At 40.5% G+C, this 22036-nt stretch overlaps 1 protein-coding gene and 1 long non-coding RNA gene across 3 annotated transcripts in view; one reads left to right on the top strand and one right to left on the bottom strand.

Moving 5' to 3' along the window:
- The window catches only part of KDM3B (lysine demethylase 3B), a 57533-nt gene extending 41122 nt beyond the window's left edge, over nt 1–16411 (top strand). For both annotated transcript variants that reach the window (XM_068959467.1, XM_068959468.1), the window contains exons 16-24: nt 1675–1941; nt 4788–4959; nt 8343–8433; nt 8561–8691; nt 11389–11508; nt 11980–12119; nt 12456–12632; nt 13511–13645; nt 15061–16411. In XM_068959467.1, coding sequence (XP_068815568.1) covers nt 1675–1941; nt 4788–4959; nt 8343–8433; nt 8561–8691; nt 11389–11508; nt 11980–12119; nt 12456–12632; nt 13511–13645; nt 15061–15141 — 1314 coding nt within the window. In that variant the 3' untranslated portion in view covers nt 15142–16411. The remainder of the gene's footprint in view (nt 1–1674; nt 1942–4787; nt 4960–8342; nt 8434–8560; nt 8692–11388; nt 11509–11979; nt 12120–12455; nt 12633–13510; nt 13646–15060) is intronic.
- A 127-nt stretch (nt 16412–16538) lies between these two features.
- Nucleotides 16539–21847, bottom strand: LOC104140160 (uncharacterized). Its single transcript, XR_693231.2, has 3 exons — nt 21008–21847; nt 20105–20434; nt 16539–19300 (listed from the first exon to the last, which is right to left on the bottom strand). It is a non-coding gene; the product is annotated as an uncharacterized lncRNA (long non-coding RNA).
- Nucleotides 21848–22036: the final 189 nt, after the last annotated feature.

Genomic DNA, 22036 nt, shown 5'->3' with positions numbered 1-22036 from the left:
CTGTAATGTTTAAACTCTTTTTGTTACCGATTTCACAGCCTCTTCAGAGTCCGTGCAAAGGTACCTTTTCTTAAGACTAGCAGAAGAGGACGATCTTATCGTCTAGTCTCGCATAAGACGCGCTAGAATCCCAAGCAGCAGTACAAGCTGGGGTCTGACTAGCAGGGATGCAGTCTGCTGAAAAGGACCTGGAGTCCTGGAGGACAGCAAGCTGAACTTGAGTCAGTATTGCCCTCTTGCAGCAGTGAAGGCAAAGTGCATCCTGGGCTGCATCAGTAAGAGTATAGCTAACAGATCAAGGAATGTGATTATTCCACTCAGCACTTGTTAGGTCACACCTGGAATACTGTTTCCAGTTTTGGCTCCCTGAGTTCAATAGAGACATTGGAAATTTGAGGGGTCTTATGAAGGGCCATCAAATGATTGAAGTGTTGGAGAGCTTGACATGAATAAAGGTTGAAGGAATTGGTTTTCTTCAGCCTAGAGAAGAGGAGGTTTGGGGGATATAATTAGTCTTCTCATAACTAAAAGGTAGTTGTAGAGAAGGTGGAGGTACTCTCTTCACAAGGCAGCGTGGTGACAGGACAAAAGACATTGGGCACAAACTGCTTCAGGGGAATTTCCCTCCAGATAAAAGGAAAAAAAAAAAAATCTTATTTTACATTTAAACACCAGAATTGGTTGCCCAGAGAAGTCATGGAATCTTCCTCTCTGGAATTATTCAAGACTCGGCTTGATGGGGCCTGGCCCAACCTGACCTAACCTGATTTCAACAGAACTTTCCTATGATTCTGTGAACATATACATACAGAATTCATAACTTCAGTTATGAACACTGTTGTATTTTATGTTGATAGCTCTGCGTACAGTGGCTTCTCCATTTATTGAACTTGGTTTTAAAGAAGATGACCAAGTTGTTCCAGTGATAGTTTTTTCTCTTAGTGTTCACTCAGCATACAGCCCCTGGGTTTTTCTCCTGTCTGTTATGGCTTGTTATGGCTTGAATGAGCAGCTCTTTGCTACCAGAAAACACAGATGCCTTGTAAATAGTGATCCAGTTACTGTTTGCCTTCTGTTGGATATACTAAACGTATTTAGTGTCTTAAGTATCTTGCTATATGCTGTAGGTTTTTAAATCTTGAATTGTGTTCTTAGCTGTTTTCCTGAATCTCTTCTGAATTTTAAACAGTCCCTCTAGGAGTATGGACACTACAACCAGAGAGACTATCTACTAATGGCTTTACTAATGTTAGACACAGAGGAGCTGCTTTCTCCTCCCTCAGTCTGTATGTGTTTACTTAACATTCCAATATTCCTCAGCTTGCTTGGAATGGAGAAATGGAGAAATAGCATTGATATATTAATGAAATTAAGAAAATCACAAACTGTTTGCACCATTAAGGTAATTGAGATTAGGTCATGTACGTATTCTACTTCATGACAGTTATAGTATTTTTGTCTAGGTGACCTGACACAAGTTATTTAAGTTTGCCCATTGTAAAACAGGGGCACGTCTGTTTGCTTTTGTTGAATACATGCCTCTCTGACTTGTGTGCTGTTGCATGTTTTTCTGATAGCAAAATGTCCTTGACAGAAAGATGAATGAGAGCAAATAAGCATGAATCTGTATGCTACTATAAGACTAAACTTAACCTATCGATTTACGTCTTCCAGGGGGCCAAAGGTAAAGCAAGCCTGCCTAATTTCTTAGACCATATCATTGCTTCTGTGGTGGAAAACAAGAAGACATCTGATGCTGCAAAACGAGCGAGTAATTTGGCTGACACGCAGAGAGAGGTGAAGGAAATGGTAATGGGATTAAATGTGCTGGATCCACACACCTCCCATTCTTGGCTGTGTGATGGTAGACTACTTTGCCTTCACGATCCTAGCAACAAGAACAACTGGAAGATCTTTAGGGAGTGTTGGAAACAAGGCCAGGTGAGTGATGAAACATAGCCAAGTCTTACTGCTGTAAGTATCTTGAAATTGTAGCCCATCCTCCCTTGTCAATGTCCATTCAAACTTTGGCCAATTGGTCTCGAGTGCGTACAACGCACAAAGATTTCAACTTTAGCGCTATAAATGAGAGAGACAGCGGCTTTGTGTGCTACACGCTGTACTGACTCGAGCCTATATGCCCTTGCACACTGACCTTTTCTCAGCTTACCAGTGTGAGGGTATATGTTGTGACAGTCTTTAATTGTGGTGTGATTTGTGCTGAACCTGCTCAGCCACGGGGAGAAGTGGATTCCATTTGTGAATCCACTGTGATTCATGCATGCATCCTAACATGTACCCCCTACTTGATGCTTTACAGCCTCAGAGAAAGGTCCATTCCTTCCAGCTGCAGTACGTGCAAGAATACAAGTACTGCATGCAGTGATTTCTGGAGAAATTTTGGGATGTCCTTGATGCAGTGTGTCATCCTGAGCCTACAGTCTGTATGAGCCTGTATTGCTCTGGACACAGCGGCCCATGTGTTGAGCACTCTTCTGGATTTTCTGTGGGGTCATCCACCAGTTAAATCTTCAGTCAGAAGACTGGACCTTAGATCTGTTGCCAGCATAGCTGCCTTTTCAGATCTCAGTCCATAGTGCGCTAGCTGTTAGTCATCTTTAGAGAACCATTAAGATTGACCTGGTTAGACAAGCCAAAGCTTCAGAAAAAGGGGAGTACCTGTTGCTGCAGAGGAGATGCACCCATAGCCCTGACAGAATCGGGTGTCCTGACCCACTGGTGTTCAAACTATGTCCTTGGGACTTGGTTCTTCAGCTTCCTCTGACACAACTACCTTCACTGACTACTCGGAACCAAGACCATTGGAGCCAGACAGTTTTGTCCCTCATCAACTTTTCTGGAAAAGTCCTTGTTCTCAGCTCTTCTGTTATTGTGCTAATGCTCTTGGTCCTTGCATCCCTCGCCTTTTTTTGGGGTGCTGCTTGCAAGACATTGCAGGCTGCTCAGCTGTGATGGAAGAACAGACCAGGCTACATATTCCTCTTCTAAAACTTGAGGTCAGTTCCTGCCAGAGGCAGGGTATTTTTCAGTCAACTTTAGCCTGTCACTTGGGACTGCGAATTCTCTGGGGCCCTAGGTACAAGCATGACTAGCACATGGTCGTGAGAACTACAGAGAGGATTGTGGCACCACCAACCATAGAGTTTCTAGTTCCTGTTTCTCTTGCAGTCAGTATTCCCCTAGCCAGCTCTTAACAGAGGGAAGAGGTGCAGCATACTCACTTGTCTGACTAGAAACTTAGCTTGCTACCACTGCTGTCAGCTTTCTCCCTAACTGAAGTTACCTTCTTGCCCTCCCGTTTTTTTTTGTAGTGCACAGAGATCTATTGCGCTTTGAACTTGTTGCATTCTTCTTATTCGTGAAGGATTTCACATCATTCTTTTGCACCCCCACGGTGTCAATCAGATGTAATTTTCCTGTCATGGCTAAGAACACTCTAAGCTTAGGGTCAGTATCCTCTGCTAGCTTTCTCAACCACCCCGTCAGCAAACAGCACTGCCTCTCTAAGAAGGATCTTAAACATTTCGGGAGCTACCAAAAAAAGGCTTGCTTGTCAGCTTCTCTGCAGTCGAGGTTGGCTGATTGGCACAAGACGCTGCCCATGGCCATGGGGTACTTGACTATTAGCAAATCCTGACTCTCCTCATGGATTCTAGAGATGTGATTACTGATCTTCTGTCAAAGTGTAGCTGTCGAAGCTCATCGCCTTCCAAATTGGTGCAGACTAAGGCTCTGGCCACAACTGTCGTGCTCGTGTACCATTCAGGACCCAGTAGTGGGACTGAGAGTGTTTTTAAACAAGGCACCCTCAGAGCTGCTTGTCTATGGCTCTGTACCTATCTTTGCCAAGAGTTGTAACACTAGCAGAACATCTAGGAGCATCCGTGTTCCTCAGGGTTGTACTGACCCCTTTGTTCACGTGAATAAACCCAAGATCCACCTTCAGATCACTTTTAATGTATAGGACACAACTTGGAATCATGTCAAATTTGCATAGACATGTGAACCGTCACTTGAACATAGCATTTACTAAAACTGGAGTTCTTCAGGCTTGGTAATCCATTTATAAGTTCCTTTCATACCCCCTTTCCCTCTTCTCTCAAGTCTTTAGAGGCAGTGTGAAAGGAACTGAGAGTCTCGAATCATCTTGAACTTAGAAGTTTTTGGCCAGTGGTGGAGAGGATTGTCTGGTACACCTTTTCCTAGCATTGTTAGTTCAGGAAAAGCCCTGAGCATTTATGGAGCATTTATTTTGTGGCCATTCAAACCTTGAGTTGGAATGTGTAGGTATATGAAGCCTAAACATCTTAGAAAACTTTTGCAAGGGAACAATTTCTGTCCACCCCTTGCTTTTGTACTTGGGAGTTAATGATGATCCATAATTGTGCATAAGGAACAAGAGAAATAATTTTTTTTGGCATTTTCTTATGAGCAAGTTTCAATACAAATATTGTTTCTAGTAGTAGTTACGTGTGTGCTTAAAAACAGGAGGCAGGGGGCCTTTATACGTGCAGTACTTCCACATTCTGTCTCGTCTTAGAAGTGATATATTAAACTAAGATAACTGCACACGGCCTGAAATTGAAGTTTACTTTGAGACTAGGGTTTTTTTTTTTTTTTGATGTACAGAAGTTGTACATGTGGATGAAAATAATTTGTAGTGTCTTTGGTGTGAGGATAGGGAGGAGTTTCAGCTCTTAAAGTGTGGTTGCATATGTAAGAAATTTGGTTATGGTGGAGTAAGCATTTATTCTTTGTATTCTCAGCCCGTGCTCGTATCTGGTGTCCATAAGAAGTTGAAGCCAGAGCTCTGGAAACCAGAAGCTTTCAGCTTGGAATTTGGAGATCAAGATGTAGATTTGGTGAACTGCAGGAACTGTGCCATAATTTCAGATGTGAAAGTGCGTGACTTCTGGGATGGCTTTGAGATAATATCTAGTAAGTAATATCTAACAGCTGGCTAATTTGGCTGCGCTGCCTGTCTTATTACCTTGACCACCACCACCTTTTCTTCCTGTTTTCTCGAGGGGTGGAGGGGGAAAAAAAAAAAAATTCCTGATAGCTCTCAGTGTTGTACAAAGAAGCCATTGCTCCTTAGATGCAGGGCATCCTAGAAAACATTTTACTGGTGCAGATTAAGACTGGGCTGCCAAAGTATTTCAAAATATAAAATTTTGGCTGTACTACAGCATGTTGGTGTGTTATTTTATGTATCAAAAGATAATCCATGTCATGGGGAGCTACTTTTTTTGAACTTTTCTCAGTGAAAACGATAATCATAATCAGCTACCGTTATTAAGACAACAGTATGAGATTTGACTACCCTTGCTCTCCTTTCAACATCAACACTTATTGTAAAACTAAAGAGAATTCGCAAAACTAAACCAGAGTGAGGTTTGTGGATACTAGGACTCAGTGGAATATGCCAACTAAATAAACTTGAGATTATGGGGTTTTTTATTATCACAGATCTTCTGCAAGTTCAACTACATTTTTCACAAGAATTATGAACAGCAATGCTGTATGTGTACCTCATGTGATAACACATTCCTAATGCTTGAGCTAACCACTGAAAATTCCTGGGAATATAATCCTGGGGAAAAAAATCCTGTCTTGAGTTGGTCACATTAATCATGTAGATCTTCAATGAGCTTCAGAAAAGCAGGGAGCTCCATTTTAGATTGTATGCATCTGGGTCAGAGCAGTCTAAGATTTATAGAGAGCTGTAATGGTTCATTGCAACGCTGCTGATTTTAAAAGTGTATCTGTAAAATGGTTTTCCATATTTGTTGCTATGTGCACATAGCAGAAATCGTGGACAAACAGGCAACTAAGTGGAAAGCTTTTTTTCAATAGCAAACAGGGTGATAGATTTGTAGACTGAGAATATTCATTTCCCTAGTCATTTTCCAATCAAAGAGTTCCCAACTTTTATATTGTTCCAAATATACAGTCTTGTATTTTGTACTGTTAAATTTCATTCTAATCCTGTTACTACAGAGAAATAAGTGGCCTAGAAGGATATAATGGTGTGGTCTTTCTCTGTATTGACTGCGATTGGAAAATTTCACCAGCACTTCACTCTTGTGCTGGGGTCATTCATGAAAATAGTAAACGCATGCGGATCAAGTTATCTTCAAGAAGTGTTATTTGTAGTTTCTCTCCAGCCAGATGCTTCTCTTTCAGCAAACTCCACTGTTGCCTGCCTTTTAGATGGTGCCTTTACCACACTCTATATGAGAAATTTTAGTGATCCAGACTGGAAAGCCTGATCGATTTTTTTGCTCGTTTCTTTTAAGTATATTTTATGTAGTGTTCTTCAGCCAATCCCTAGTTTAGAAGATTGATATTCGCTCATAGTCCGCTTATGAGGACTATGCCCGCTTATGTGGAAATGCGCTGGAAATTATATGGTGACTGACTTCTCTGCATTAGGTCAATTTTAGATTTCTCAGATACATGGCTGTTTTTATTTCCAAACAGTCATTTAGTTATCGAAGAGAAGCAGAGCAGCCACTCTACATTGGAGGTGGTATTGAGATGATCCCTTAGCTATGCTATCTGATACTTTGTTTATTTAAGTTGATTTTAATCTTGTGCAGTTTGCTTTTAATATCTTTGAGTTCTATCTGGACTTCTGGCAGTTCTTACTTCATCTTGATCATTCTTAAATCTGCTTTTCTTTGCTGATCAGCTCTATATTTTTCATCCTGTTTCGTGTAATTTGTCAGATCATTATGTTCTCCTTCCAGTAACTGTTCACTCTGTCCTTTCTGAATAGCCTTGTAAAAGCTGCTGCTGCTTATTTGGATCAAAGGTCCTTGGTTTTAAGATCTTGAATATAGGAAGTTCTGAAACATCTTTGAATTCAAGTCCTTGAGGACTTGAATCCAGTTCACTTGCCAGTCTAAAATATTTAGCTCATCAAAATTCATTTCTTTTAAATGAGTCATTTTGTTCTACATATCTGCAATTCTTCTATCCTTTTATTTTAAATCAAATCATTTTTTAATATTGTAACCCAGGGCTGTTTTCCATAGCCTGTTGATGCATACTGCAAGCATGACTCATGGATCTTCAAGTCCTAGTTTCTTATATTTTTCTCTTTAGGTGCTGCCAGCAGCTCTAGTAGGTTACAGAGTCTTTGGTACAGCTAGTTGCTTTTCAGCTGATAGTTCTTTGGTGTGGTAGGGAGTGGTGAAGGATGTTATGTTTTGGGGAAAGGAGACGTGGGGGTGTCAGGCTGCGGTCCTTTCTGTTTTCCAACTGATGACTTCATGTTAAGCTGTGAAGAATCTGGTAGAGGAGTGAACTTTGTTTCTCTCTGAATGCCATACTGAGTTTCCCAAGGTGCTGCATTTACTCACTTCTAGATATTTTCGTAGCCGTTCTAATGTCTGAGGCAAAACAGCAGTTCATATTGTGGTCGATACTGTTATATCATACATCCACTCAAGAAAACCTTTCCTGTTACATACAAAATGTCTTTCTGTGCTGTCAGCTCTCTGTTACCAGTCAGGTCTCAGGTGAGACTCCTGAAGTGTTTGACTTTGGCTCCCTGCTAATTTGCCTTCCCACAAGGAAAAATTTTGAAAACCAGAAGCCTTCTGCCCCCCCCCCCCCCCCCCGCCCACCATTCTCAAAAATGATTTCTTAGATGATGTTTGTATTTTAAAGCAAACTAATTGACATGACTCATCTTCAGATGTCTGAATGGTTCTGATCTTCCCTTGGCATCCCTCTCTAATCAAAAAGGCGTATGCTACAATTCAGTCATCTTCAGGATTTCTCAAATGTCCCGCCTGGTGAATTGGGAAGGATGTGTTCTGTTTGGTGCCCAGTGCCTGATGGTAGTGTTCCTTGGTAACCCTCTGTCCTTTAGTTTTTTGAGCATGGTATATCATGGTTTCTTGCCTTATACTGGAGTTCAGGTTGATCTCAAAGTGTTAGCTGACAGCATTTGTTTTATAGAAGCACCGCTCCTCTTGAAATGAAATGTAAAACGCCTTTAGACTTTGGAAGTGGTAAGGCAGAATGTTCTGGAAACTCTTGTTTTGGAGTTGGATAAAAACTCTCCAGGATTTAACAGCTATGCAGGATCTTCTAAACTTTGACTGTAGACAGTGATACTACCCTGTATCTAATTGTTACGCTCTTATATGGTCCTGTTATTGTAATGCTTAGGAGCCCAAAGAAAAATCAGCATCTGTTTTGCTGTGTTATGGAAGAGAGGTATTGCTACAAAGAATTTATGGCTTCAACAAGGTAATGGGTTGTGGTAAAAGACAGGACATACATAAATCTTAATCCGTTTCTTACAGAACGGCTCAGGTCAGATGACGGTCAGCCAATGGTACTAAAGCTAAAGGATTGGCCTCCAGGGGAGGACTTTAGAGATATGATGCCTACAAGGTAAGTAAACCTTAGCAACAGTGTCTACAGGACTCTAGCTGCATGGGTTATAATCAGCTTAGAGATACAGACGTATTGAAAGCGGAGCAGAAGAAAACATGAACATTTTGTTCTTTTTCCTCTCCAGATTTGAGGACTTGATGGAAAATCTTCCTCTTCCTGAGTATACCAAGAGGGATGGCAGACTGAATTTGGCTTCTAGGCTGCCAAGCTACTTTGTCCGTCCTGACCTGGGTCCTAAAATGTACAATGCCTATGGTACGTGAGAACAGTTCTACAGGTGTTGATTTTCATGACTCCATATTATATTGCAAGCATATGCAAGGCTGTTGTGTTAATCAAAAGTACTTACCTAGGACGCATTCTCACTTTTCTGAGTTAGTCCTGTTGTGCTAGTCCTTTCACAATTGTCAGATGTGCCTTTTTTACCTTGCATTTCCCAGGAAATGTTTATATGACAAGTCTGCAAACAATTATAACTGCTACAAGGCAGGGCTCAAGGTGAGGGCAGTATCATTTTGAGACCAACTGATACGTTTGAGAGGAAAATGCACCAGTTTCTAGGCACTTGAGTCTGTGTGTTCATGTTTCTAGCTAAGACTGGGATTTTCTTCATGCGTGTCTAACACCACAGGTCATTGACAGTATGCAAGACTGTCACCGTGTTCAGCTGCCTGAGTTAGATGGGTAGTTTTGTCCTCTGATACGGAAATTGTGTAGCAGGTAAATAGCATGCAAATAGAGGAAACCTTTGCCTGAGTACATACGCTGCATAGGGCAGTGCAGCATTAAACTTTCAAATGACATTTAGTACAGCAGAGGGTTGGGGATATATAAACAATTAATGCGTGTTTTATAATCTTGGAATTACTTAGCTTCCTGAATGTACTGTGTTTGAGATGACTGCCGAAAATAGGGTGCAGAAGCTTTTAAATTAAAACAATTGATTGTTAAAGTTTCAAGATGCTTTTAAATACCTGCTGATTTGGAAACGCCTACTTAGCAACTTCAGAGTAAGATAAACTAATGTTTAAAGTAGTTGCTCTTGGGATATACGGAAAAATATCACCCTATACTGAAGAGGGAAAAAAAATTGCAGACTTGTCACAAAACAGGTATGCAGAAGGAAGCTTAACATATAGTGTAACTTCTGTAGTTCTCTTTAAATCCTGAAGATAGAGAGGTGCTGGCTTTTTTAGACTTTAAATTCCAACTATTAATATTCCTACAGTAACAACTCACCTGAGGCCGTGAAAAATTTTTCATTGTTTCATCTCTTTAAAAAATATATATATATATATTTAGCTCAGTAACCAGATGTGGATTTTAGACTTAAAAGCTGTAAACCAACTTCTTGCAGTTCTGAGAAATAGTTTTAATGGGATTATTTTGGTTTTTTTTATCATAGCGGTATGACATCACAAATAATTTTTTTTTTTTTTTAAGAGATTTGTGAAAATATACAGATTGGGGTTTTTGATATTTAAAGGCATTGTCCAATGTTTTGGCTTGTATATTACTTACTGTGCAGGTTGAGTGATGAAGGCCCTACCTCAAAAGAGCTTATCTAATCAAGAAATAAACAGATTAGAGTGCAGCAAGAAGCAAAGTAATCTTTGAAGGCTAACTTGTCTTTGCATTCTGCTAGTTCCTAGCAATGGAAGAATATATTAGTTTTGTTAGATTTATCTTAAATGTCAAAATTTTCTTCTCTTTGGTATCTTGAATTTGTGGAGAGAGTGCTGATGTTATTTTTTTAGCAGTAGAATTTAATCTTCTAGTATTTGATCCTCCTTTAGGTCCTCTTTCAAAGAGAGAAAGTATTGCACTTTATTTACGTTCAAGGAAAAAGTTTAGGTCTGTCTTCAAAAGCAGCGTTACATCTTTTTTTACTCTTAGCTTGATTATACACGAAATAAAGGGTGGAACTAGAAATAAAGGCAATTCTGTAGGGTGAATGAGAGTAACTCTTCTAAACTGGCAGTCCCCTTCCCCAATCTGAATTAAGGAAGTAAAGCAGTGTATTTCAATTGTAAATATATGGGTTTGTTTTGTGAATATATGGTGGAAAATAATTCTCACCTTGTGTTAGTGAAGACTTTCATGTGCTTAGCATTTTAAAGTATTAACATAGGAAAGCTGTAACTGAAGCCTGGTTATTTCAGTGATACTCAGTTGCCTAAATAGAAGGACATGTTTATAGGAGTGGACTGTGAAGAAAGCCTATTCTCTTAAATAGGTTTTGTGTATATAGGACTCGTAAATATCAACCAATCTTTACACAGTTCCCTAAACTGTACACTTAACATAAGAACTGCCATTGATGATAGATTCGTATATTCCAGCATACTCTGTGGCAAATGTTAAACGAGACCCATCTTTCATTATATCTTGCTGCATCTGACAAAGCACAGTTTTGAGGCTGGAGTTGTAAGGGCTCTCACCTGAAGCCAGTAATTAACCTAAACTTTGTGAATTTATCTAGTCTGGTTTTTGATCCTATATAGTATATTTCCTCCTCATTTATATTTCATCTGTGCTCTCTTTATGTCGTGTAACCTTCTGAATGTTACAAACTAGAGTTGGCTTTCTGCTTAAATTAGCTACTGTTTTGTGTTCTGTTATGCTGGCTGCAGTGAGTTGAGACAAAACTGTAAAGTACAAATTCAGGTTTTGTTTTTAAAATGCCTGCTTTGTTATGATTGGGAGTGAACTATACTTACTACTTCTATTCTCCTAGAAAATGTTAGTTTTCAGTAAACTTTTTTACACGTGCCACATGCCATGAAACTTGAACTACTGCAGCTACACTCTGACATTGGTTTCTACTTTTGCCTCTATGTAAAAGTAGCATTCTAGAAAAAAGGATTTTTTCAGAGAGGTTACTTTTGTGGGAGTTTAAACAGAGTGACTTTTATGTTACACTTTTTTTTTTTTTTTTTTTTTTTTAAATAGGCTTGATCACTGCAGAAGACAGACGAGTTGGTACAACCAACCTGCACTTGGATGTGTCTGATGCTGTTAATGTCATGGTGTATGTTGGCATTCCCATTGGGGAAGGGACCCATGATGATGGTAATGTTTGAGGAAAGCTGTTTTCTTTGATAGTGTGTGTTAGGAAGAAGAATGTATCTGAGGTCTTTTATTGTTCAAGTGTGTTATAACTATGAAACATGACAAACTGCCTTGGCTATTTGGATTATGTCTGCAGCACATATTTAAAAGTGTGGTAATGTTTCATTGGTTCCCAACTGTGAAAGCAATGGTGTTTTGCTAGAAATTAGATACATCTGCTTCAAGAAAGTACAGGAAACAGTGATGTTACTCTTCCCTCTCCTTATATTAGAATAATTGCATTTGAATAATTGCATTAGTTCAGTTTGAATTCATGACTGAAGCTTGATGCACTTAGAGTATCTGCAATATTGGAGTAGCTGCAATATTAGTGTGACTGGCTTTAGTGGATTGAAAGGATCCTTCCTATTCTGTGTGCCAAAAATCAGAAGCTGTATAATCATTTTGTTTTCATGTGGGTCTTCCTTTCAGAGGTTCTGAAAACAATTGATGAGGGAGATGCTGATGATGTAACAAAGCAGCGAATCCATGAAGGAAAAGAAAAACCTGGAGCATTGTGGCACATCTATGCAGCCAAGGACGCTGAAAAGATACGGGAACTTCTCCGGAAGGTATGTTTGTGACAAAGGAGGTTTGGACCTAGCAGATTCCTTTAGCAAGCTTACTTGTAGCAACCAGTGATACAAATTGCTGTGGTCATCACGTGCATAGGTATTCTCATGCTCTCTTTGAGGACAGTAGAGGTTAATTTTTTCCCAAGCTTTTGAGCCTGGTCTACTTCATGCTAATGCAGATGTTATTAATGAAGACCTGAATGATCTTAACAAAAGTAGTGCCACACTTTTAAGTAGCTTGAGGTTATGCTTGTTATGTGGTTTAGTACAGAGTGTTTTGTGGGCCAGCAATATCAAGGTGCAGTGTCATATTTCTCTGTATCATGGCGCTAGGTTGGAGAAGAGCAAGGCCAAGAAAATCCCCCAGATCATGACCCCATTCATGACCAAAGTTGGTACCTGGACCAGACCTTACGTAAGCGACTCTATGATGAGTATGGTGTACAAGGTTGGGCAATAGTGCAGTTCCTAGGAGATGCTGTGTTCATTCCTGCAGGTGCTCCCCATCAGGTAAGTGTGCCACTTACAGGCATATTGACAAATAGAATTAAACCTGGGACACTGGGATAGATTAAACCTGGGATAGAACTGTGACTCCCAAATAACTGTTAGTTCGTTGCTGACTTTGGTTCCATTTTCTATGTAGGCTGTTCTTACAGGAACTATTTGAATTGGTTCTTAATCCTTATGTTAGTGAACATGTTTTTAAAAAAAAAAAAAAAAAAACTGAATAATGTGTAATGTGATAGAATTAAGAAAAAGAATATTTAGAGTGAACAGTGAGAAAACATTCCTGCTAGTGAAACTTCAGCCTAGGGAACAGAGGTCCAGAAAAGTATGGAGAACATACTTTTGAGAACGCTATTATATTTGGAAAGATAGGGGACATCTGAAATGTCAGCTATTTTGTTTTGGTTTTTTTTGTTTGTTTGTTTGCTGGTTTTCGATAGCACACTCTTTTTGGTAGTGCCCAGTAATAGGACAAGAGGAAACGGGCACAACTCTGAAACACAGGAGGATCCATCTGAACATAAGGAAAACTTCTTTACTATGAGGGTGACTGAGCACTGGAACAGGTTGCCCAGAGAGGCTGTAGAGTCTCCATTCTTGGAAATAATTCAAAAGCATGTCTGCAATGTGCTCTAAGTGACCCTGCTTGAGCAGGGGGTTTGGACTAGATCTCCAGAGGTCCCTTCCAACCTCAACCATTCAGTGATTCTGTGATCAGGCACACAATTTTGTGTGAAATTAAATAGGCTTCAGTTCTTATTTCTGATAAGTAAGTGTGGAACAACGTAACATACACACGTGTTTTTTATATAACTATTAACACTGCATAGTTCACTCAGTCTTGGTGTATCTACCATTTGGTATGGGGTTTTTTTTAGGTCCATAATTTGTACAGCTGCATCAAAGTGGCAGAGGATTTTGTATCTCCAGAGCATGTGAAGCACTGCTTCCGTCTGACCCAGGAGTTCAGGCACCTGTCTAATACTCATACAAACCATGAGGATAAACTGCAGGTAACTATTTTGAGGGTAGTCTCTAAATATATCCTGAGTTTTGCCAGGTCTGTTCAGTGTAAGAAACAAATGGCTAATGATTTAAGAGATAAACGTCCAGAGTTATGTGAAGTATTTTTCATTTGGTAAATATTTTTTTTTTAAAAAATGCATCTACATCTGCAGTATTATATAAGCAAAAATTGATATTAACCTCCTGGCTTTCCAGAGAAATTTCCCACTGATGAACTCTTGCACGTATCAGCATTAATTAGTTTATAAATGGCCAAATTCTGAATGAGAGTGAAGTATAACAGAAAAAATAAATCCATATTAAAAAGAAAAAGAAATGCTTTGTTTTGAAGATAAGTGTATTTCACTGAGATCATTCATATTTGATTCTGCATTAATTGTCTAAAGGAGAATTGCTGTGGGAGTGAAGACTTGCTTATTTAAATTTTAATTAATCCCAAATAATAAAAACCTCAAGAAACGTGTTTTGGTTTGAAGAGATAAAATTGTTTAAACAAATAATTATGTACAGAACATACTGTGCACTGAACAGTAGTAGTGCATTGTATACAAGACAGTAAGCTCTACAGAGAGAGGACTGTAAGAGATCTTGATTTCACCTACATATGCTTCTAAAGAGTTGGTATCTGTTTAGCTTGCAAACTTCCCTGTCAGCATTTTTTGTGTATTAGTAACTGCCCACATGTAAAATGGGGGGATGGACATCTGCAAGGATGGCTGTTCTTGCAAAAGTGAGTATTCAATATTTAGACATCCTCCAGGGTATCACCCAAGAATGTCAGAACTTGCCATGTTAATTCTTTCAAAGAATTTAGTGAAAACTTGCTATAAACAAACTTCTGTAAGGATTTGCACAAATTAGAGTCTTTAAACTCCATACAAAGACAACAGGATGATTTGTTGCATCCTTTCAGTTTAGATAGGGTTGTAACTGTATTATTTTTCTTGCTCCTTTTGGGCCTGATTCATATGAATGTAAGTGACTCATCACACCTTTTCAAAGTAAATTTATATGAATGACTTAATAGCATACTTTATCCTAGGGGCTCAAGGAAGAGAGGCTTTACCCTAAAATAGTATGAGTAAATGAGTTGCTGAGTGACCAGAAGATGAGTTAATGAGGCGGTGCAGTTTTCTAAAATATTTGTGTAGTCTGTGACAGTTTAAACTTGTGCTGTTGATATCCTGAAGCAGTAGTAGTGCTAACTTCTGCTGAATTTTTAGTGCAGCTCAGTGTTGTACATCTTCATGTATACTTCCCAACTATTATGGATTCAACTGTTAAAGCTGATTGCATGGGTATGCAAGATTCTCCTCATTAGTCTGGAGAAGCTGATTTTTCTCTCTCTCTCTCTCTCTCTCTCTCTATCTCTCTCTCTCTCTCTCTCTCTCTCCTATTACAGGTGAAAAATATTATCTACCATGCAGTGAAAGATGCTGTTGGCACACTGAAAGCTCATGAATCCAAACTAGCTAGATCGTAGGAGTTGCTAATTCCAAATCCCCTGTGAAGTAAGCCTTTTGCTCACAGTATATACAGGGACTGCACATGACTGCCTCTGCAGGAGCAGAGGCTTCTCACTAAGAGCTGGTGTGGTCAGTATTACACACACTCTTCAGCCACTGTTTTCTACGCTGCCTCAACACTGAAGGTCTAATGGAAGGTCGCACTGTTACATGCAGAATTCCAGATTCTAATGAAAGGTGCCATGTTCCTTTCCTGTGGCCTTTTGGAAATTGGAATAACAGGGAAACCACATGGTGTTCCTGCATATTATGAATAGAAATGGTATAAAGAGTGTGGATGTTTTTTTTCCTCATGCCTAGTTAGTCTCCAGAGAGTTAGAAGGAATGTGCTGGAGGTGGGTTGTCCTGCTGCAGACTTAGTTGATAGCTGCTGAAGGAGTGTGACCAGCAGTAGCCAAATTGCAGAAATTTAAGTAATCTTCCCATGTGAAATACAGGCCAAGGAAAAGGATAAAGCGATTCTCTGCACTCCCCTTCTTGTAGCCATTTCTCTATACACTGTAGAGTTGCAGAAATAAAGGGAGAACCCACTTTTTTTCCCAGGAAACTCCAGAAATAGGAGAATTGTGTATTTAGTGAAAAACTAGGTTTGTAGTGAAACAGTTAATATTTCATGAAAGTAGATATTTTTAGTATTTTTGAAATACCACAACTGTTCCTGGGTTTTCAAGGAAAGGCGCATTACATTTAGTCTTCCTTTCAATAAAATCAAGAAGTGATTTTTAGAAAGCAGTCCAAAATAGCACAAAAACAGCCAAAGGAGAGTGAATAGTAATTGACACCCCACCTCCCTTGCCTATATTCCTCACCCCTCTTCTCTACCCTGTCCCTCCCTGTCCCCCTGCTTCCTCAAAATGAGAAGGAAGAAGGAATATGAACTCTGTTCTCATGTGGAGATGTTGTGCATCTCTCCCTGCACTGGTAACCGCAGGCAATAGTTCACCCAATGCCAGTGCTAGTTCAAAACATCTATCCTTTCCCAAAGTGAAGGAAAAGTTAACTTTCAGTATCAACTTTGTCCAGAACTATTTTAAGTAAAATGTTCCTGCTTGATAGAACTGTATTCAGAATTTACTAATGTCAGCATTGATGCAATGGATTTCGTTGTCTGGGTACATGGGGAAATGTATCTACCTTATATCCAGCTGTACTGTAGTGCCACCTGCAGGCCTGTTAATATGTTCACGGTTATTTCATTTTTTTTTAAATAAAAGTCATTTACTGTAACAGTCTGTGCAGTTTCTTTCAGACCTGGACTCTGACCTTCCTGCCTTGAGGCTGTCTCAGCTTCTGCCTCTAGGCAACCTGACAACTTGTTGCCCAGTGTCTCACCAGAAGGCTTGGGATTTTTTTAAGCCTGGAATCCCAAACATATGCTGGGGCCATACCAAGTCACCTACGCATTCTTGATTCTCAGAGATCCTCTGAGTAGAGGATCCATCCTGTCATGAACCACATCTCGTATGATGTGCTCCCCCTCTTTTCACTGTCTTTCTAACAGGTTGGGGTCAGTGCTGCCCTCTCTACTGGAGCTATGGATGAGGTGGCAAAGATTGCTTTAGGTGAGATGGGGGGTTGGACTAGAGGATCTCCAGAGGTCCCTTCCAACCTCAACCATTCTGTAATTCTGTAAAAAGGATTACCCCAGCCCATGAACCATTTAACTTCAGCATATTCATGTTCTGCAGAGTCTCTTGTGCGTTCTGGCTGGACTCTGTGCATACAAACCATCCTGAGTGGTTAATTATAGCTGAGATTTTCTTGGTTTTGTTGTGTATCAGCAATTACTAGAATTGGACAAAGAGCCTAACGACATAATTGGACATAAGGACAAAGACTTAGCTACATGTAATGCAGTAGCTTGAGTCATGCCAAAGGTAGTGATTTACACAAGAGTTCTGCATCTCATGCTGAAGCTTTCTGTTTGGATTGGGTCTACCAAACGCTGTTTCTGTCTCTTGTATTTTCTCTGTTAGTAATCATGCAGCGCAATCAACCTGAAGCGATATTCAGCCAAAACCAAAGGAATGATTAGCCCAAAAATTGTGGGTTAAAACTAAGAAATATGTAGCCATCCAGATTTTGGACCAGATGAGGGCATGAAAACTGGTAAAATCAGTTCCAGTAACTTTTATTTGAACCAGCATAGCTCTTATCTGGATTGAATACACCAGGAGATAGACTGTACCGTTTCATTTGGTAAGTCATTCCAAGTAAGTCATTAACACTTTCAGTGTTAGGCATAAATTTACATTTATCTAGATTGAGAATCCACTCACCAATTCTTGCTTGTTCTCCATCAAAATAAGATTTTCAGTTAATTAAATGGTGTAATTGTCACCTCAGTCTGTTCAACTAATCTAAAATGGGAGCTGCTAATATACAGCAATTTCAGAACTTCTGAAATAGAATTGTCATGTATTGTGTATCTGAAAACACCTAATATCCTTTCCTACATATGCGTGTGTGTATATCTCTATAGATATATCTATTTCCTTAGACTGTGAAGCTTACTGAAACTGTATAATCTTGATGCCAGAATTAATTATACTTACAGCCTCTATTACGTTCTTTGACAGAGTGACGTGACTTAATTGTTTGTGTGAAAAGTATGTACCTTTGTTAGCTTAAATTTTGCTGCTCATTAATTTACCTGAGCTCCAGAATCTTTTTTTCTGAAAGTAGGTGTCCTTTGTGTTTACCCCTTCAACCATTTCCTTAGCTTCATAGTCCTCTCATGTGCCATTCCTCTTCCTCTAAGCATCTGTCCTCCAAGGTGGTGAACAGTCTTGGACTGTAGAGAATTGCTTTGCGTAGTACTTTTTCAGTACCTCTGATCATTCTTGCTGACCTTCTCATGCCTCTTATTAGTTCAGCCACCCCGTTCTTGAGGGAAGATGATTCAAATTACATGCAAGGTTTTAAAGGTAGTTGACCATGCATTTCTGGACTGACAATAGTGATGCTCACTATTCATTTCTGAAAAACTCCTATTGCTGCATTTCCTACTAATGGAGGCACTGAGATTTGCAGTAGTGATGACTATGCTATTTTTCCTGAGTAGTGATAGCTAATTTGGAGCTTATCATATAATTCATTGTGCAAGTGTAGTTAATGGTGATCTCAAGACATGTGTTAGGGCTCTCTTAACAGGACTTTTTGAAGAGGGTCAGTCTAAGCACTCACCCTCCCAATATGGACCATAAGTTGCATCATGTTTCATCTTCATATAGAGCTTACTGCAAAACTAGCTAACTGAAGTGATGATAGTATTGTTTTAAGATGTACAATCAATAGTTTTTGTCACCGTAGTCTCTGGTTACAGTCTTTTAAGGGGCAGCTGTTATGTAACCTGGAATGTAAGCTAATTAAAGATTTATATATTAGAAATGAGAAATTTCAGAGCAGAGACAAAACAACGTCAATGGTAGGCCTTAAAAATCATAGTGCTGTTACCTTATTTAGTTGATTGGAGTCATGACATTTCTTCTACTGAATGCTATTTTTCCATTAAATGGAGCTGCACAAGATACTGGGCAGGTACCATATTTTGAATATCTGTAAGAGTTTTAAGCTCCAGCTGTCTTTCAGCCAGTGTTCTGTGGAACTGTGGAGAAGTGGAAACCGGGATTCAGGCCATACAGCTGTTGGCCTGCCCAAGGGAACTTGGTTGCATTCACAGTACAGAGGCTTGGCATGAGCTCAACCACGCAAAGGCATATTTAGCACTCATTCACCAGTTTCACAGAGCCTTCAAGATGTTAGGCAGGACGCTCATCTCTCTCACTCCGTCTCAAATCAAGGGGAAGAGATGATGTCCCTAGTCTGAAACTTCCCCTTCTTTTCAACCAACTTCCCATATTTGATGCTAATTAGAAATGAAACAGTCTGCAAAGGCTAATCTTACAACAGTTAACCTTTTCTATCTTCATAAAACTGTACTCCGAGGGAACTGAACCAGACAGCATTAAATATGGAAAAAAATAAGTGCTTTCTCAGTACATCAAAGGCAGTTGTTCCTCCAAAAGATTTTGAGACTGCCTCTTGGGTAACCTGAAGATGTCAAACAGGAATTAAAGTAGAGAACTTGGATGTGGAACAGTAACTTGGATTTACCTGCAATATAGATAAGGTGAAAGAAGATATCAGGTATGAACAGTCTTTAAAATGTATTCCTCCTGTGCACATATGACTCTTCTCCTTCCTCACTTCTGGTAGCCCTTTGATACCTACAGTTAAGAGGCATCAACTGAGCTGCATGACATGCTAATCTACTTATTCATGCACCAAGCATGTCTTGTAAGTATTGCTTTGGTAGAAAACCGGAGTGAAACTACACAGCGTATGGGTGGAGCATAGCATGAAAGGACCTGTGGACAATGCATCTTGCAGGCTCTGGTTACTGGTAAGTAACCTTATTTTCTGGCTGTCAGCTTCAGAGTTTCCCCTAGCTAATCCTCCATCTGGGATGCACAGACAGACATGCTTGAGGCCAGTCCCTCCCAGTGCATCGCAGCCTGAAATCTCCCTGCAGCTTCCTCTTCTCCTAATTGGCCAGTGTCTCTAGATCCCTCTTCTAACCTTGGCATACCAGCTGCCCACTCCCACCAGGCATTTGAAAAGCAACCAGGTACTGCTCATCTTGACACTGCTCTCTTCTCTCTCTCTTCCCCTTGCCTTTCAGGAGCTTTTTATTTTATCTCTATACCTTCAGGTAGGCTAATATAAAAATGGTAAAGTGAGTTTCAAGACCTGGATATAACAAAGTACAGCTACTTCCCTGGGGAAGGTCACCTCTAATAAAACAGCTCTCAATCACAAATTGAAAAAAGTAAACTTCTTGTCCAGTTCTAGGGCCTTACCTTCCACCATGTCTGTTTGTACTGTAAGTTTACATTTTATTTTCTGTATTTTTCTTACCTCTTTCAGAGTTTGATACTCTTCCATTGCAGTCTGCACCTTTAAGCTTCAGAGAGAGAGTTCTTGTGTTCTTGCACTTCACTTTTCTTCTGAAGACCCTTACTTACCCTGCTAAGCTTTTCCAGTCACTTTCGTGTTCTTGAGCTGTGACTGAACTGCTGTTTCTCTCCATTACAGCAGCTTGACCTCAGCTTTAGCGGGATCTCCAACTCTGACGAGGCATTGTTCTAAATGTGGCTTTGCTCAAGCTGCTCTTAAGAAACAGTTAACTTCATTTCCACACCTCGCTGTTTCGGCCATAGTGGATCATTAGTCACCTACTTTACGCATCTGTAGAGCATATAAGTATGTCATGAGCTACTCCAGCAGTATGCTATGTGCTAGAAAAAGAAATGGCCTTAATTTGAAAACAATTAACAAATGAATTGCTATCCTGGATAGGCCCTAAGATCTTAATTGCACAACACTATACCATATTACTAATAACTTAAATTAATAGCAGTATTTTATTATTTTTGTTAATAATAAAGCATTCTAATTTAATCTGAGCTGCAGCTGGCTCTTGTTATGCCTTTTACCAGCCCTTCAGTACTAGGAGTTTCTCCTTGTGAGAACCGAGGTTAATGAATTAATTTCTCAGCCATCTTTATGATATGGAAAGAAATTGAGCTCCTTATTACTTAAGGATAAATTGCTAGCTTCAACTATCTTTTCTGTGCCCCTTTTAAAGCTCAGCATTGCCACTTAACAAAGAGCTCCTGCTTATGGCATTCGCAAAGACTATCTATCTGCTTTATTAACGTCAATATTCTGTTGTTCTTATCGCCATTTACTTATGCACCATAAATGCTCGTATTGCTCCTCAGCTCTTTAAACAGTGTAAAACACTGAAGTGGCACTTACCCCTGCTGTAGTTGTTCAGCACTCCCAGCCTCTTCATAAGTCACATGCTCCAGGTCTCTGAATTCGATCTAATTTGTCTGCATCTTTCAGTTGCAAAGTATGAACGTGTTATTCAGGTACCAAAGCTGTTGCCTCCTGGTCTCCCATATGAAGTTGGTGGATTTATAACTAGAATCACTATGGTGAGGGTTGCGTGTGCTTGTACAACTTGGATGTGTTGGGCAGATTCCTTTCTTCCTATTTGTAGGTCACGTATGCAGTCAATGGTATAAATGTGCAGTCCCTTATGCAATCGTTCTGTGGCTCTTCATACCCGAAAGCAGAGCATAATAAAACGTTCTTTGTTACTGTTTGTAGAGGGGGCCAGGTTTTCCACTTCTGGAAACCAGAACTAATGGGAAGTTGCTGATGTTTTGTGTTTTTCATCATAGCTCGTTAACACTAAAGCTCACGCATCCATGAGGACGCTCTTCCCCAGCAGCTCATTGTTTTCGCTCTGCCTTGCTTCTGTCCCTTTCCTTTTCAGGAGGGAGATTTGGCACGCAGCAACGTTTTACCGTAGTGCTGCCTCAGTTTTCTCTCTCTCTCTCTCTCCCTAAAGAATCACAGTAAGTTCTCCAGTACAGTAATAGTGTTTTCAAGTGCCTGCTTATGTAATGGCGATCCAGTGATCCGTGCACTGAGCTGGCTCCGTCCTCCTCTCTCGTCTACACGCCGCCGAGGCGCCGGCGGCGGGCGGGTCCGGCCTTCCCTGCCGCCCTGGGGAGACGGGGCCGTTTCTGGTCCTTTGTGGCAGGGGGCGGCGGCCGGGGCCGGGGCCGCAGCGCGGAGCCCCCGCCGCCACCCGTGAGGCGGCCCCGGCCCCGGCCCCGGCCCCGGCCCCGGCCCCGCGCGGCCCCGCCGCCCCCCGGGGCGCAGGGGGCGCCGGGCCGAGACCCGCCGGGAGGGCGGGCGGCGATGCGCGCCCCGCCCTGCGGCCCTTCGCCTCCGACGCATCGGCTCCTCCCCTTTAAGGAGCCGGGGCGGGGC

Source organism: Struthio camelus, chromosome 13, assembly GCF_040807025.1.
Source record: "Struthio camelus isolate bStrCam1 chromosome 13, bStrCam1.hap1, whole genome shotgun sequence".
In the NCBI taxonomy this organism is placed as follows: Eukaryota; Metazoa; Chordata; class Aves; order Struthioniformes; family Struthionidae; genus Struthio; species Struthio camelus.
This window is presented reverse-complemented; position numbering and strand designations above follow the sequence as displayed.